The sequence below is a fragment of the Pyrus communis genome, chromosome 13 (genome assembly GCF_963583255.1).
Source record: "Pyrus communis chromosome 13, drPyrComm1.1, whole genome shotgun sequence".
Lineage (NCBI taxonomy): Eukaryota > Viridiplantae > Streptophyta > Magnoliopsida > Rosales > Rosaceae > Pyrus > Pyrus communis.
The window spans coordinates 9,016,499-9,031,495 of NC_084815.1; the positions used below are offsets into that span (position 1 = coordinate 9,016,499).

A 14,997-nucleotide genomic window follows, 5' to 3' on the forward strand; every position below is an offset into this window, starting at 1 on the left:
CGATCACTTAGGTCGAAAATGTAAAATCGGGTCCAAACACATATATATTTGAAAAAGTGTTTCTTTGGAACCCCTATTTTTTAAGCAGCTGAACAAGTGTTTCTTTTCCCCGCTGTGTATTAGTTGATATTGGTGTCGTACTTGTTATTACAGGGTTATTTGATTGAATGCTTAGCACGGAGGATCATCAACTTTGAACGATTTAAATGTTTTTTTGTTTTGTGTGATGATAAATCACTAATCAGCTAATGTGGAAGCACTTCTTTAGCATTTGTCTGCTTAATAGATTCTATCTGAAACTTTCTATGGTTTCTCACTGATGTTCATGATTTGTTATTAGAACCAGAAGGTCCCCCAATCATGAGTAAAAAGGGCAGTAAGAAACGTGCACCAAAAATGGATTTGAATCCTCCAACTCTCAAAGACATCCTTGAAATTGGAAAGAGTTTCCTATACTTGAGACAGAACAAGAAGCACCATTTGAGATTTGGAACTACTGTCTGTCCGCAACCGCATCCAGTTCAAGATGGGGATAAACAAACGTGAAATAGGAAAGAATACTACTGGTTCCGTGGTATCGAAATTCAGATTACTATAGCACAATTGTTATTACATGCTTTCTTAATTGTTTCAAATTATTTAATTTAGTTAGATAAACAATGGTTCGTGAACAAAACACAAATCTTGAGCATTTGTATGTTGATACATTTACCTTAATTCATCTAGGTCATGGGGAGGCTTCAGATGTAGTTCTTGTTAACGAGGATTTGAATGAACCAACTATGGGAGAAAAACAAGAAAGTTTAGAATTATTAGACAATGAAAGACCGGAGAGCCATGATAAAGAGGAATCTTCTCTAGATTCAAAGCCTCCAAGTGCAGACTCAGTTTATATTTTACTCAAGCAAGCACTACATGCCGATGACTATGCCCTTTTATTAGATTATACACCCAAAATGAGAAGGTAATAGCTTTCGTAGTTCGTATTGATTATATAATACTGAAGCATGACGATAACTGTTAATGTGGATTGTACAACTGGTGTTTTAGGTCATTGCAAAATCTCTCTCACTGCTGAATCCATCTGGTGTTTGAAGCTCTTACAATCTCTCATTTGTATCATTCAGTTGAGGTATGATATCTAGCGGTACGCTGTATATGCTGGATGATCTCTTGGTATAGCTAATGGATTTGTACGCTTTATTTTTTACTACAGGGGTGCAATTTTGGCATCTGCGCTTCCATGGCTTCGAAGTTTACTTCTTCAACACCCAAGTGGTATAGTGTCCCAAGAATCTTCTTTGAGTGCCTTGAACTCCATATATCAAGTAAGAAACTTGTTATAAGAATCTTCTTTGGGAATGGCATGTTCATGTGCGGCTTATATTACTATTTGGTTTTTGGATTTCTGATCCTCTTTGTCGTAAGAAATCCTGGTAGTTCTTTTTCTTTTCATTGAATCTTAATGGGTATGCAACTCATTGAGTCCAGAGTTTCAACTTTCCATTCTTCAGCTATCAAGTGTCTTGGACGTGCATTATACAGGGGGAAGAGCACAGGTGTTAGTGAAGTTTGTGGCAAGTGAAATATTATTGAATACCTAGTTAATGCAAGCTTTCTGAATAGGTAATTGACCATGTTGATGAGAATGTGACAATAAGTCTCCTTATTGACGAGTCCTATACAAGCGATGAAGAGGGATCTGATGAAGAGGAAGAGGAACCTGATGGCGCCCTTGATGGTGTTAGTGATTTTGATGGAATTGATGACACGCGCGAGTGAGTGATGCAAATTTTGAGATTTGTTCTGGTTGTATTCAGAAGTGGCCAATATTGCCCGAACCAAACTTATTGCTAATTGTACGAACCACATGAGCATTCCATATGAATGAACCTGCTTGCCTATCTTTCCAGTTTAAAATGTGTTTAAACTTATGATGAAGATGCAATTTAGAAGGAATATATAGAGAAAAGGGAGAGTCTGGTGATGTGTTTTGCTTGCTTTGGACCTTTAGTTTTCTGCTTGAGAAAACACAGCAAAGCAACCATTGACAGCATAGCAGAGAGCAGTAATGCTTGTAAACAGGTTTTCTTTCAGTTTTTTGTATTTCATTTAAAAAAGGGGACCAAGTTTAATGAGTATGAGCCATATGGCTTCTGTGGGACTGGGTGGACTATGGAGTAAGAAAAGAGAGCGACTTACACGAGACCACGTTGATTAGTATCGGGCATTCTAATGAAATAATAAAATCATGCATTTTGATGAAATAATGAATTCTCATGTGAAGAGGAATTTATTTATCTAAATACCTTATCATATTGGCCACTTAGTACTACAGTCTGGTAGCATTTTTCTTTACTTGTAAGTGAGAGGTTTTACGTTCGATTCTCGCCAAATGCAAGTTTTTGGTGTCATTCTAAATTGATTTCAATCTTTTTAAACATTTCAAACAAGTATTGATAGGAGCATATTTATACTACTTAGTTATGTTGTTTCCTTGCATTTTGTTAGCTAATTACTATTTATTATAGTGTTTTAAGCTATTTTCGTGTGTTTGTAGGTCCTAATGGCAAAGTTGGCAAGAAAGTGCATTTTGGAGCCATTTGGAGCAGTTTTGGGCATGGAATGGATAACTTTGCATTTGGAGCAAGATGGATGGACGAAATTGAAGTCAAGAGAGGCTAAGAACATATTACAAATGAGGAGAAACAAGTTCAAAGACAAAGAAGATAAGGAAAGAGCAAGAAATAAGGAACATTATCCAACCTTATCCTATCCAATCCTATCTCATCCAACCTTATCTTATCTTATCCTAACCTAATCTTGTTCTACCTTAATTCTAGCTGCAAAGAGGACTTAATTTCACATTAGGACACCTAGATATATGGTTCTAGAACACCCTATCTGTTCCTAAATAGGTGCCGTACCCTTTATCCCTTCTAGAAGTCCAATTTCTGCCACAAAACACATTGTTTCTAGAATCCCTAGAAAGGTGGCGCCTCTCCCTCTTCTAGAAGCTCTGGAACTTGTAATCCTTTTCCCTTTCTTCCTTGGTTTTTGCCGTGGAACCCTAGTCCTTTTCCCCTAAGATTGTGCAAACTTTTTCCCACCTGATTTCTACCACACCCTAATCTGATTTCCCTAGGGTTTAAGCCATGTAACACACATATATATATATATATATATATACATGCTTATACCGCAAAAAATATACCATCCATTCACTCATTCACTCATTCATACATTCATCCATCAAATACCATAATTCACACCACATCACCCTAGTGCCGCAAGCAAGGAAGGAAGGAGAAGAGGACTTGTGCAATCTGCGATTCAAAGGGAGTACCGTGCATGCCATTGGAGTGTGGAGCGTTTCTTGGTTCTTTCCATCCTTAGTTTTAGTTCAATGTTTATGTTAATTTGGTTTTCAATTATGATGAACATGTGGAACTAATTTCTTTTTAGTTAGAGGTGAATTCGAAGCCATGATTATATGTTTTATATGAATTGATTACATCTAGTTATTGTTTCTTAAGCCTTGAATGTGATTTGCTTATCTGAAGTTATCAAAACTTGTTTATGTATGTTGATTGGGGGTTGACACTTAATTTGCATGCATGAATTTGATGCTAGAGTATAAGAGAGTTTCACCTAATCATTATGAACTTATATTTACAAGTAGTGGAAGCCACTGGTCTTGATTGTGTTAAGTAAATCCTTGGTATGAGTATCATGCTTTTCATAGTTACGAATGCCTTGTCAATGCTTATGGTTTTCAAAGAACTTAATGACCTTTGATATGATTTTCTATCATGCTTTTCATAGTTAGGGAACTTGAGAAGGATACTTTGGTTGTGATGCATATCCCATCCAATTCAATGAATTAAGGAAAATCTGAAAGTTAAGTTGTGCTATCATGGTTAATTTGGGGCATTGCCATTCATAGTCTAAAGGAATAATAACTGGAAATTGGTTTGTATGCATATGTCATGTGTGGAGAAGGACCCTCTAACTAGCCTTTCACCCATTTAATTCACCCAAATTCGTTTTTACAAAGTGTTTTATGCAAAGTTTTTGTTTTAAGTTTTAAATTCGTCAAAAACAATCCCACTTTCATTTAGTCTTGTTATTTGAGTCAAAATCTGTTTTCTTTTATTCTTTTGAGTCAATTAAGTTTTATTTTCGTCCAAATCACTTGTTAGGTCTAAAATTGAGTCTTCTTTATTGTGTGTTGCTGTTTTGAGTGTTTTAAGTTAGTTTTGAGTCTATAGAGTCTAGTTTCGTGTTTTTGAGTCTTATTTATGTTGATTAGCATCCCTAGTTAATCCCCGGTCTAGAACGATCCCTACTTGCATATATACTACAATTGTCACAAATAGGGTTTAATTTGTGTGTCAAGTTAATTTTCACATCAAATTTTGGCGCCGTTGCCGGGGATTAGCAGACTTGTTAATCCCTTTTGTTTGTGTCGTGTCAACGTGTGTAGTGTGTTTCTTTGTGTCTTTTTGTTTGTGGTTGCTGGGCCCCTTTAAAGTGGTTGCTGATTTGTTTTTGTTCTTTGTTTCAGGTACTAGTTTATGACTCGTTGTTCTCAACCTATTCGTGCAAACATATTGGATTTTGACGACGATTTTGAATGAACTTTGAGTAGAAAGAGGAAGCAACCAGAGCCTAATCCGCCTAGTTCAAATTCAGAGTCCGAATCTGAATTTGAAGAAGAAGAAAGCATGGCAGCGGATAATCGAACAATCAAAGAACTTTTGGCCTCGGGATTAGACAATGTTGTGCCTTTATGCATTCAATATCCTATGCAGCTCAAGGCAAGACCGATGAGTTCGAATTAAAGTCTAGCTTGTTGCATCACATTCCCAAATACCATGGGCTGTCCATGGAAGATCCAAACAAGCATCCTAAGGAGTTTGAAGTGGTACGTTCAAGCATGACACCCATCAACGTCGATGGGAACATTTTGAAGATGAAAGCCTTTCCATTCTCTCTTTTGGAAAAGGCTAAAGATTGGTTATACGAATTGGCACCTAGAATTGTCACTTCTTGGGAAAGCATGGAGTAGGCATTCTTAGAGAAATTCTTCCCAACATCAAGAGTGATTCTTTTGAGGAAGAAAATTAGTGGCATTCAACAAAACCAAGGGGAGTCTTTTCCAACGTATTATGAACGTTTCAAGACTCTAGTTGCATCATGCCCTCAACATCAAATGAAGGAAGAACTTTTAATTCAATATTTCTACGAAGGACTCCTTCCAATTGAGAGATAAATGCTAGATGCCTCGGCAGGAGGTGCTTTGGTTGACAAAACACCGGTGGCTGCCAAGGTCTTAATTGCAAATCGAGCCTTGAATGCACAACAATACGAAGGTGTTAGACAAAGAGACACCCCACGGCAGCAAGTCCATGAGGTAAGTTTAATAGCCGAAATTCAATCTCAATTAGCTAACCTCACTATGCTTGTATCTCAGGTTGCCGAAGGATGCAAGGTGCAAGGAATTACACCAAATGTGTGTGGCGTGTGTTTTATGCAAGGACACCTTAATGATCAAGGCCCTCAATTGATAAAGAATGGAGGATGGGAAAATACCAATGCCATAGGTTTTTAAGGCCAAAATCAGCAAAGGAATGATCCATACTCAAATACATACAATCCGAGATGGAAATATCATCCAAATTTTAAGTGGAGAGAGCCTCAACAACCTTAGCAACAAAGAGGATTTCGTCCACCACCTCCTGGGATATATCAAAAGCCATTCACACAATCTCAACCTCAATCACAACCTACCCAACAAAATTTAAGTTTGTCAATGCATAATGATAATGTTCTTCAATTATTAACTACCTTGTCGCAAGGCTGTCAAAATCAAGCCAAGGATATAGGAGAATTGAAGAAGCAAATGGGGCAAATGGCGGAATTCACAGGCCAATTCAGAGAAGAAGATAAATTGCCTAGTTTAACAATTGTCAATTCGAATGGAGGTTTTGAAACCGCCAAGGCAATCATATTGAGAAGTGGTAAGGAGGTTGGAACCACCCCAAAACCGTCCAAAACAAGCCAAGAGGAGGAAAAGCTGCTGCAAGAAGAAGAACAGGGAGCAAAGGCCACGACAATGGAAGCCAAAACCTCGCCGCAGCCCCTTAGTGCACCAAAACCGTCCCAAACCACCAAGGTAAGTCCAAATTCGAATTCTTCTAGTTCTATTACAAAAATTGTGCCCTTTCCTAGTAGGTTTAAGCAATCAAAGAAAGAAGAGAATGAGAAAGACATTCTGGAAACCCTTAGGAAAATTCAAGTCAATATCCTGCTCCTTGATGCAATCAAGCAAGTTCCTAAGTATGCTAAATTCTTGAAAGAACTTTGCACAACAAGGAAAAGGATTTCAAACAAGGAGGTGGTCTAGGTAAGTGAGAATGTTTCTGTGGTGTTACAAAGAAACTACCACCTAAATGCAAAGATCCGGGTAGTTTTACAATTCCTTGTATTATTGGCAATACTAAGTTTGAACATGCTATGCTAGACTTAGGAGCTTCAATTAATGTCATGCCTTACTCAATTTATGCATCTATGAACTTAGGAGGGCATAAAAACAATGGTGTGATTATCCAATTGGCCGATTGTTCTAATACTTATCCAAAAGGAGTTTTGGAAGATGTTTTGGTGCAGGTTAACAATTTGATCTTTCTAGCAGACTTTTACGTGCTTGACATGGAAGATTCAACCCATTCTCCACCATTGCCGATCCTACTTGGGAGACCTTTCATGAAAACAGCCCGCACCAAGATTGATGTGTTCAAAGGGACTTTAACGATGGAATTTGATAAAGCAGTTATTGATTTCAATCTTTCTGAAACTATTAAATATCCTAAAGATTATCATTCTTGTTTTTCTATTGATATATTTGATTCATTGGCGCATGACTATCTTGATTCGTTGGACAAAGATCCCATTGAAACAATAATTGCCAAGGGATTGGGCTTAAAACCCAATCTAGCCGTGCATAATGATGAAGTTGGCGAGATGGTGGGTGCACTTGAGTCATCGCCACAATATCAAGGTAAGCCCCCAATCTCAATTTCAATTCCCGTTTCTACTAACAAGTTATTACCTTCAGTGATTTAGGCATCCATTCTTGAACTTAAACCATTGCCAAGTCATTTGAAATATGTCTATTTGGGAGACAAAGAAATGTTGCCCGTCATTGTTTCTTCATCATTCACGGCAATGGAGGAGGAGAAATTGGTTTGAGTGTTGAAAGAGCACAAAATAGCCATAGAATGGACCTTGGCTGACATTAAGGGAATTAGCCCTACAATATGCATGCATCACATACTTCTAGAAGAGGGGGCTAAACCAACTCGAGAGGCTCAACGTCGACTTAACCCTTCAATGATGGAAGTTGTGAAGAAAGAGATTATCAAATTCCTTGATTGTGGAGTGATTTATCCTATCTCGGATAGTCGTTGGGTTTCACCAGTTCAAGTTGTGCCAAAGAAATCCGAAGTGACGGTGGTGAAGAATGCCGAGAATGAGCTTGTGCCAACATGTATCCAAACAGGTTGGAGAGTTTGCATTGATTATAGGAAGCTCAACGCCACCACAAGTAAGAATCACTTCCCTATGCCGGTCATTCTTTTTATTGTTTTCTTGATGGTTATTCGGGATATAATCAAATTTTCATAGCTCCGGATGACCAAGAAAATACCACTTTCACGTGTCCCTTTGGTACTTTTGCCTATCGTCATGCCATTCAGTTTATGCAATGCATCTGCCACCTTTCAAAGATGCATGGTAAGTATATTTTCAGATTTTGTGGAGAAGATTATTGAAGTTTTCATGGATGATTTTAGTGTATTTGGTGATTCGTTTGATGATTGTTTACATAATCTCACTTTAATCTTGAAACGATGCATTGAAACTAACCTTGTTTTAAATTGGGAAAAATGTCATTTCATGGTAAAACAAGGCATAGTTCTAGGGCATATAATTTCGGCCAATGGTATTGAGGTTGATAAATCAAAAATAGATCTAGTACGCTACTTACCCTCTCCTACTTCGGTTAGAGAGGTTCGTTCTTTTCTTGGACATGCAGGATTTTATAGATGATTCATCAAGGACTTTTCAACGATTTCTAAGCCCCTTTACCGACTTCTCCAAAAAGATGTCTCATTCAGGTTCGATGAGGAATGTGAGAAGGCCTTCAAACACCTCAAAGAGATGCTCACTTTGGCCCCCATCATTGTTTCACCAGATTGGAGCCTTCCTTTTGAGCTTATGTGCGATGCCTCAGATTATGCATTAGAAGCTGTTTTAGGCCAAAGGAAGAACAAGCAGCCACATGTCATCTATTATGCATCCCAGACCTTGAATGATGCCCAATTGAATTACTCCACAACGGAAAAAAGAACTTCTTGCTGTTGTTTTTGCTTTAGATAAGTTTCACTCTTATTTACTTGGCACTAAAGTTATAATTTACGTTGATCATGCAGTGTTAAAGTATTTACTCACCAAGAAGGAGGCCAAACCAAGGCTTATTCACTGGATGCTTCTACTTCAAGAGTTTGATATCGAAATCCAGGATAATAAAGGAAGTGAAAACATGGTGGCTGACCACTTGAGCTGTATGGTGCATGAAGAAGATACTGTGCCTATCCCAAAGACATTCCTAGATGAGCAGCTGCTGTCCATTGAGGTAAGTGAGCCATGGTATGTCGATTTAGTGAATTATTTGGTGTCTAAACAAGTTTCAAGCAACCTAAATAAGCACCAACGTGATAAACTTAAAAATGAGGCTTGGTTTTATGTGTGGGATGATCCTTATTTGTGGAAATATTGCGCTGACCAAGTCATTCGTAGGTGTGTGCATGAATTGGAATTTAATTCAATTTTAACTTTTTGTCACACTTATGCATGTGGAGGTCACTTTGGCACTCAAAGGACTGCACGTAGTTTATATTGGCCTACTATCTTTAAGGATGCTAGAACTTAATGCTGCAAGCCCCCATCTTTGTGGTTGAAATTTTTGATGTTTGGGGTATTGATTTTATGGGTCATTTTCCTTCATCTCATGGTTTTGTTTATATTTTACTTGCGGTTGATTATTTTTCAAAATGGGTGGAAGCAAAAGCCACCCGTACTAATGATTCCAAAGTGGCTGCAGAATTTGTGAAAACTAACATATTTGCAAGATTTGGAATGCCAAGGGCTCTTATAAGTGATGGGGGCTCCCATTTTTTCAATCGAACCATTGAGGCGTTGCTCAAGAAGTATAATGTCACACATAAGGTGATGACACCTTATCATCCTCAAACAAGTGGGCAAGCTAAAGTTTCTAATCGAGAATTTGGTTTTTAATTTTCGGATTTTCTGTTTAAGACACATAAAAACAACCCTTTTTGGTTTTTAATTGCATGACTATTAAAGAAAGTTACAAATATGGATGGAAGTTTGATTTACTCTTTAGTTTATGCTTAGTTGTAGTTATCATTTACGAATTCACATGTAATCACAAAGAAAAAAAAGTCAGTTTTTGTAATATGCTTGAAGGAAGAAACTCAAACTAATGCTACAACCCTGACAGACTTGAGCCTAAACTTTATTTGGAGAGTTATTAATCTGTGAAGTTTTTGTTTTCTAAAGTCGTTGCATGATCTCATTATTCTTTGCTTGGTTGCTACTTAGAATGCGTTTCATCACTATAGTTCCAAATACGAGAACTCATGCCCATTTCATTCAAAGCATGATATTGATTGCATAACATATAACAAGATGAAGTTATTTAGTTAAAACCAGAGCCAAAAAGCCTTACCCTATGCATATGTAGTGTAGGTTTAACCCCTTTGAGCCTTAGTAGCCTATTTTCTTTGTTAACCACATTATCCTTACCTAGCCTAGAATAGGACTATCCATACCCTTGTTCTTAAAGTATAGTGAAGCATGACTTAGAGGGAATTCCTTTTGATCTAAAAATTGCAGAAAAACAAATGTGGGGGAAGGTGTTTTTTGTGGGAATCTAGGAGAATGTATGATTTGTGTGCCACAAAAAAAAGAAAAAGAAAAAAAAACGTGAAAAAGAAAGAAAAAGAGTTGAAAATGAATTAACTCACAAGTGTTGATTGTTGAAGAAATGGTCCAAAAGTTTGAATATGGCCCTAAGTATTGTGTGAAGTTTCCCTTGGTGTTCAAAGTTGATTTTGCATTCAAAAGTGAATTCTAAGTGTTTATTTCATTACATTGCTTACTATTGCTTTAAGAACTTTTGTTTATCCTTACCTTTCTTTGTTAGCCAATATGTGAGCCCCGTTACAAACCTTAGACTTCTAGCTTGATTGTTATGTGTTTCAATAAGTGGAGTTTAAAATTGGTATGAGCATATGGTATCCCTGGTTCTCGCGTCTAAGTAGTGACATTCATTCATGAGATCATATATATTCATGTTAATAATTCCAGAAAGTGCCTTCATTGATTATGCATATGTGAGTATTAGTCTACATGTTTACATCAATCCTCTCACATATACCTAGTGTAGGGAGTGTAGTCCTATGTGAAAATAGAGAGTATATCCGGTAAGGAATTGAGGGAATTCTCTAAGTCATGTTACTACATTCAAAATCATGTTTTAATTGATTAAATGGGAGCTAGTGAGTAGTGACTACGATTAAGTATGTACTTGAGGGAAGGGATAACTAAAATCCATTTGAGTGGTGATCTTTAATATGTCATGTTGCATTGGAAATCCCTGAGGCAATTATTGGAAGGTTTAGATTGTGTCTTGTTTGTTTTCTTTATTTCGTTTTGCTCGAGGACTAGCAAAAGCTAAGTGTGGGGGAATTTGATAGGAGCATATTTATGCTACTTAGTTATATTGTTTCCTTGCATTTAGCTAGCTAATTACTATTTATTATAGTGTTTTAAGCTATTTTCATGTGTTTGTAGGTCCTAATGGCAAAGTTGGCAAGAAAGTGCATTTTGGAGGCATTTGGAGAAATTTTCGGCATGGAATGGATAGCTTGCATTTGGAGCAAGATGGATGGATGAAATTGAAGTCAAGAGAGGCTAAGAACATGTTACAAATGAGGAGAAACAAGTTCAAGGACAAAGAAGATAAGGAAAGAGCAAGAAATAAGGAACATTATCCAACCTTATCCTATCCAATCCTATCTTATCCAACCTTATCTTATCTTATCCTAACCTACTCTTGTTCCACCTTAATTCCAGCTGCAAAGAGGACTTAATTTCACATTAGAACACCTAGATATATGGTTCTAGAACGCCCTATCTATTCTTAAATAGGTGCCGCACCCTTTATCCCTTCTAGAAGTCCAATTTCTGCCACAAAACACATTGTTTCTAGAATCCCTAGAAAGGTGGTGCCTCTTCCTCTTCTAAAAGCTCTAGAACCTGCAATCCTTTTCCCTTTCTTCCTTGGTCTTTGTTGTGGAACCCTAGTCCTTTTCCCCTAGGATTGTGCAAACTTTTTCCCACCTGATTTCTACCACACCCTAATCTGATTTCCCTAGGGTTTAAGCCGTGTAACATATATATATATATATATATATATATATAAATATATATCAATATACATGCTTATACCGCAGAAAATATACCATCCATTCACTCATTCACTCATTCATACATTCATCCATCAAATACCATAATTCACACCACATCACCCTACTGCCCCAAGCAAGGAAGGAAGGAGAAGAAGACTTGTGCAATCTGTGATTCAAAGGAGTGCCGTGCATGCCATTGGAGTGTGGAACGTTTCTTGGTTCTTTCTATCCTTAGTTTTAGTTCAATGTTTATGTTAATTTGGTTTTCAATTATGATGAACATGTGGAACTAATTTCTTTTTAGTTAGAGGTGAATTCGAAGCCATGATTATATGTTTTATATGAATTGATTACATCCAGTTATTGTTTCTTAAGCCTTGAATGTGATTTGCTTATTTGAAGTTATCAAAACTTGTTTATGTATGTTGATTGGGGGTCGACACTTAATTTGCATGCATGAATTTGATGCTAGAGTATAAGGGAGTTTCACCTAATCGTTATGAACTTATATTCACAAGTAGTGGAAGTCACTAGTCATGATTGTGTTAAGTAAATCCTTGGTATGAGTATCATGCTTTTCATAGTTATGAATGCCTTGTCAATACTTATGGTTTTCAAAGAACTTAATGACCTTTGATATGATTTTCTATCATGTTTTTCATAGTTAGGGAACTTGAGAAGGAAACTTTGGTTGTGATGCGTATCCCATCAATTCAATGCATTAAGGAAAATCTGAAAGTTAATTTGTGTTATCACGGTTAATTTGGGGCATTGTCATTCATAGTCTAAAGGAATAATAACTGGAAATTGGTTTGTATGCACATGTCATGTATGGAGAAGGACCCTCTAACCAGCCTTTCACCCATTTAATTCACCCAAATTGGTTTTTACAAAGTGTTTTATGCAAAGTTTCTATTTTAAGTTTTAAATTCGTTAAAAACAATCCCCCTTTCCTTTAGCCTTGTTATTTGAGTCAAAATCTGTTTTCTTTTAGTCTTTTGAATCAATTAAGTTTTATTTTTGTCAAAATCACTTGTTAGGTCTAAAATTGAGTCTTTTTTATTGTGTGTTGCTGTTTTGAGTGTTTTAAGTTAGTTTTGAGTCTATAGAGTCTAGTTTAGTGTTTTTGAGTCTTATTTGTGTTGAGTAGCATCCCTAGTTAATCCCCGGTCTAGAACGATCCCTACTTGCATATATACTACAATTGTCACAAATAGGGTTTAATTTGTGTGTCAAGTTAATTTTCACATCAAGTATCAAACCGAATAAAAATGTCACATCCTTTAAGCCTGAGTTAATTTTTCTGCTTAATGTATGTGTGGCAACAGTGAGTCCCACTTTTTAGCTTACATGGACAGTGTTGATGCATAAAACTTGGTCGATCTTGAAGCAACTTAAAGTGTTAAGGTGTGACCGTTGCAAGGTTGCTTTGGTGACAAGTGAAGGTCATACGTAAAGAGATAAAGATAGAGAAGTAAATACATGCACTAAGAGAAATTAAACTATCCAATTATTATTACAAATAGGTTGGTAATCAGTATTAAGAAAAAGCTGCTTGACCGAAGACAACTGTAACATCCCACATTGCCCAAGGGAGTGATCCTTATATGTATATTCCCATCCCTACCTAGCACGAGGCCTTTTGGGAGCTCACTGGCTTCGGGTTCCATGGGAACTCCGAAGTTAAGCGAGTAGCGCACGAGAGCACTCCCAGGATGGGTGACCCTATTGGGAAGTTCTCGTGTGAGTTCCCAGAAACAAAACCGTGAGGGCGTGGTCGGGGCCCAAAGCGGACAATATCATGCTACGGTGGTGCATTGGGCCCGGAACTCCGAAGTTAAGCGAGTAGCACACGAGAGCACTCCCAGGATGGGTAACCCCATTGGGAAGTTCTCGTGTGAGTTCCTAGAAACAAAACCGTGAGGGCGTGGTCGAGGCCCAAAGTGGACAATATCGTGCTACGGTGGTGGAGCGAGCCCGCGAAGTGGTCCTCCCGGGCCGGGATGCGACAACAACGATCTTTGTTCTTCAATCCAACAATAAAATGAATAAAGTTTTAGACATAGCTTACCAAAGGAAAAAATGCAAAACAAAGAGTCATTTACTCGTTAACTTATCACAAATTTGTGCAGTTTTTTATTGTCTCCAAGTATATTTTGGCTCTCCCACTAAATCACTTTATCTATCCCCATGTAGTTTATATTTAATTTAATTCCTAATCACATTTGGTATATATAGTTTATCAGTAATACAAATTGGAATTTATAAAGACTTACAATGCCAAGTTGTCGACATATATACTTCAGCATCTTTGATCTTCATCCCAATCGTCACTGTCTCGAAGTCTTAGTAATTTGCACACCATGGTCACCTCAAACCTTATTCAAAGTGTGTCGAAAATGAAGGGGCCGCATTCCATCGTTAAAGGCCAGGGGAAAATAATTTTTGGTTACAAAGAAACCAATCAGACATCATATCAACCGCATAAAACCCCATTTAATATGCAATTTTTTTTATCAAAATAATACTCGGATTATGCAAACAAACAAAAAAAATAGCGAGACATAACAAAGAACAATACAAATAGATAAAAAGTACCAATTAACATAACGAAGAAAGCTAATGTATAGTAGAGCATATTTATGAGAAGACTTGGTTCTCTTCTGCATGTGGATTATGTTCTCTTAGAAGAGGCCAAGGCTATCTTCTTGTTTGTGCCTATCCATGAGATAACTCAAAACATTAAGTATATGAAGTTTAAAATTAAAAAACAAAAAACAACAAAAGAAAGTTGAGCAAATGGGGAGTAAGAGATCAAACAAACAGTGCATGGTTGAATTACCTTCTTGGTTATCTTCTAGGGAAACCATCTTGGTTCTCTTCTGGGGAAAATTATGATAGTCTTACCTCCTTTGCTGAAGCCTTGAAAATTCTGCCTTCTTGTTTATGCATGTCCAGCACTTTTAAAATCCCCAAATCGACTCTAAACTGCAAACCCATATTGTAATTCAATAAAACTTGAACAAAGTGAATTAGGATTAAACAATTCGATTTTGAAGAAGCATCAAATGAAATATGGTGGACCGGTACCTATAAATTACATTAAAGAAAAAGCATAGATGAAGAAACACCAAATTGTAAGGTGGACGAAGAAGCACCAACAAAAAAAGAGGGGTACGTGAAGTTGAGTGGGTTTCTCCCGAATAGTAATTTGTGGTAGGTTGGGGTTTTAATCGTGCAACTCTGCAACCGCTACAACTACTTCTGGGGAGTTTGCTGGGTTTAGGGTGACTTCAGTTTGGAACTCTGCAACCGCACAACTGCTTCTCTATATTTATTTATTATTTGGTTTTTTTAGAGAGAAATGATGTGATGAGTAATCAAACGGTCAGAATTAATCTAAAAGTACAGTGGCTTTCATATTTTGTTTATTACGATT

General features: G+C 37.1%; 1 protein-coding gene across 1 annotated transcript; it reads left to right on the forward strand.

Annotated features, from left to right (window-relative positions):
- Nucleotides 1–659: 659 nt before the first annotated feature.
- On the forward strand, nucleotides 660–1,782 carry LOC137712193 (uncharacterized). The gene is made up of 4 exons (XM_068451312.1): nucleotides 660–964; nucleotides 1,007–1,132; nucleotides 1,217–1,328; nucleotides 1,627–1,782. The coding sequence occupies exons 1-4, from the start codon at nucleotides 660–662 to the stop codon at nucleotides 1,780–1,782; spliced, it is 699 nt and encodes a 232-aa protein (XP_068307413.1).
- Nucleotides 1,783–14,997: the final 13,215 nt, after the last annotated feature.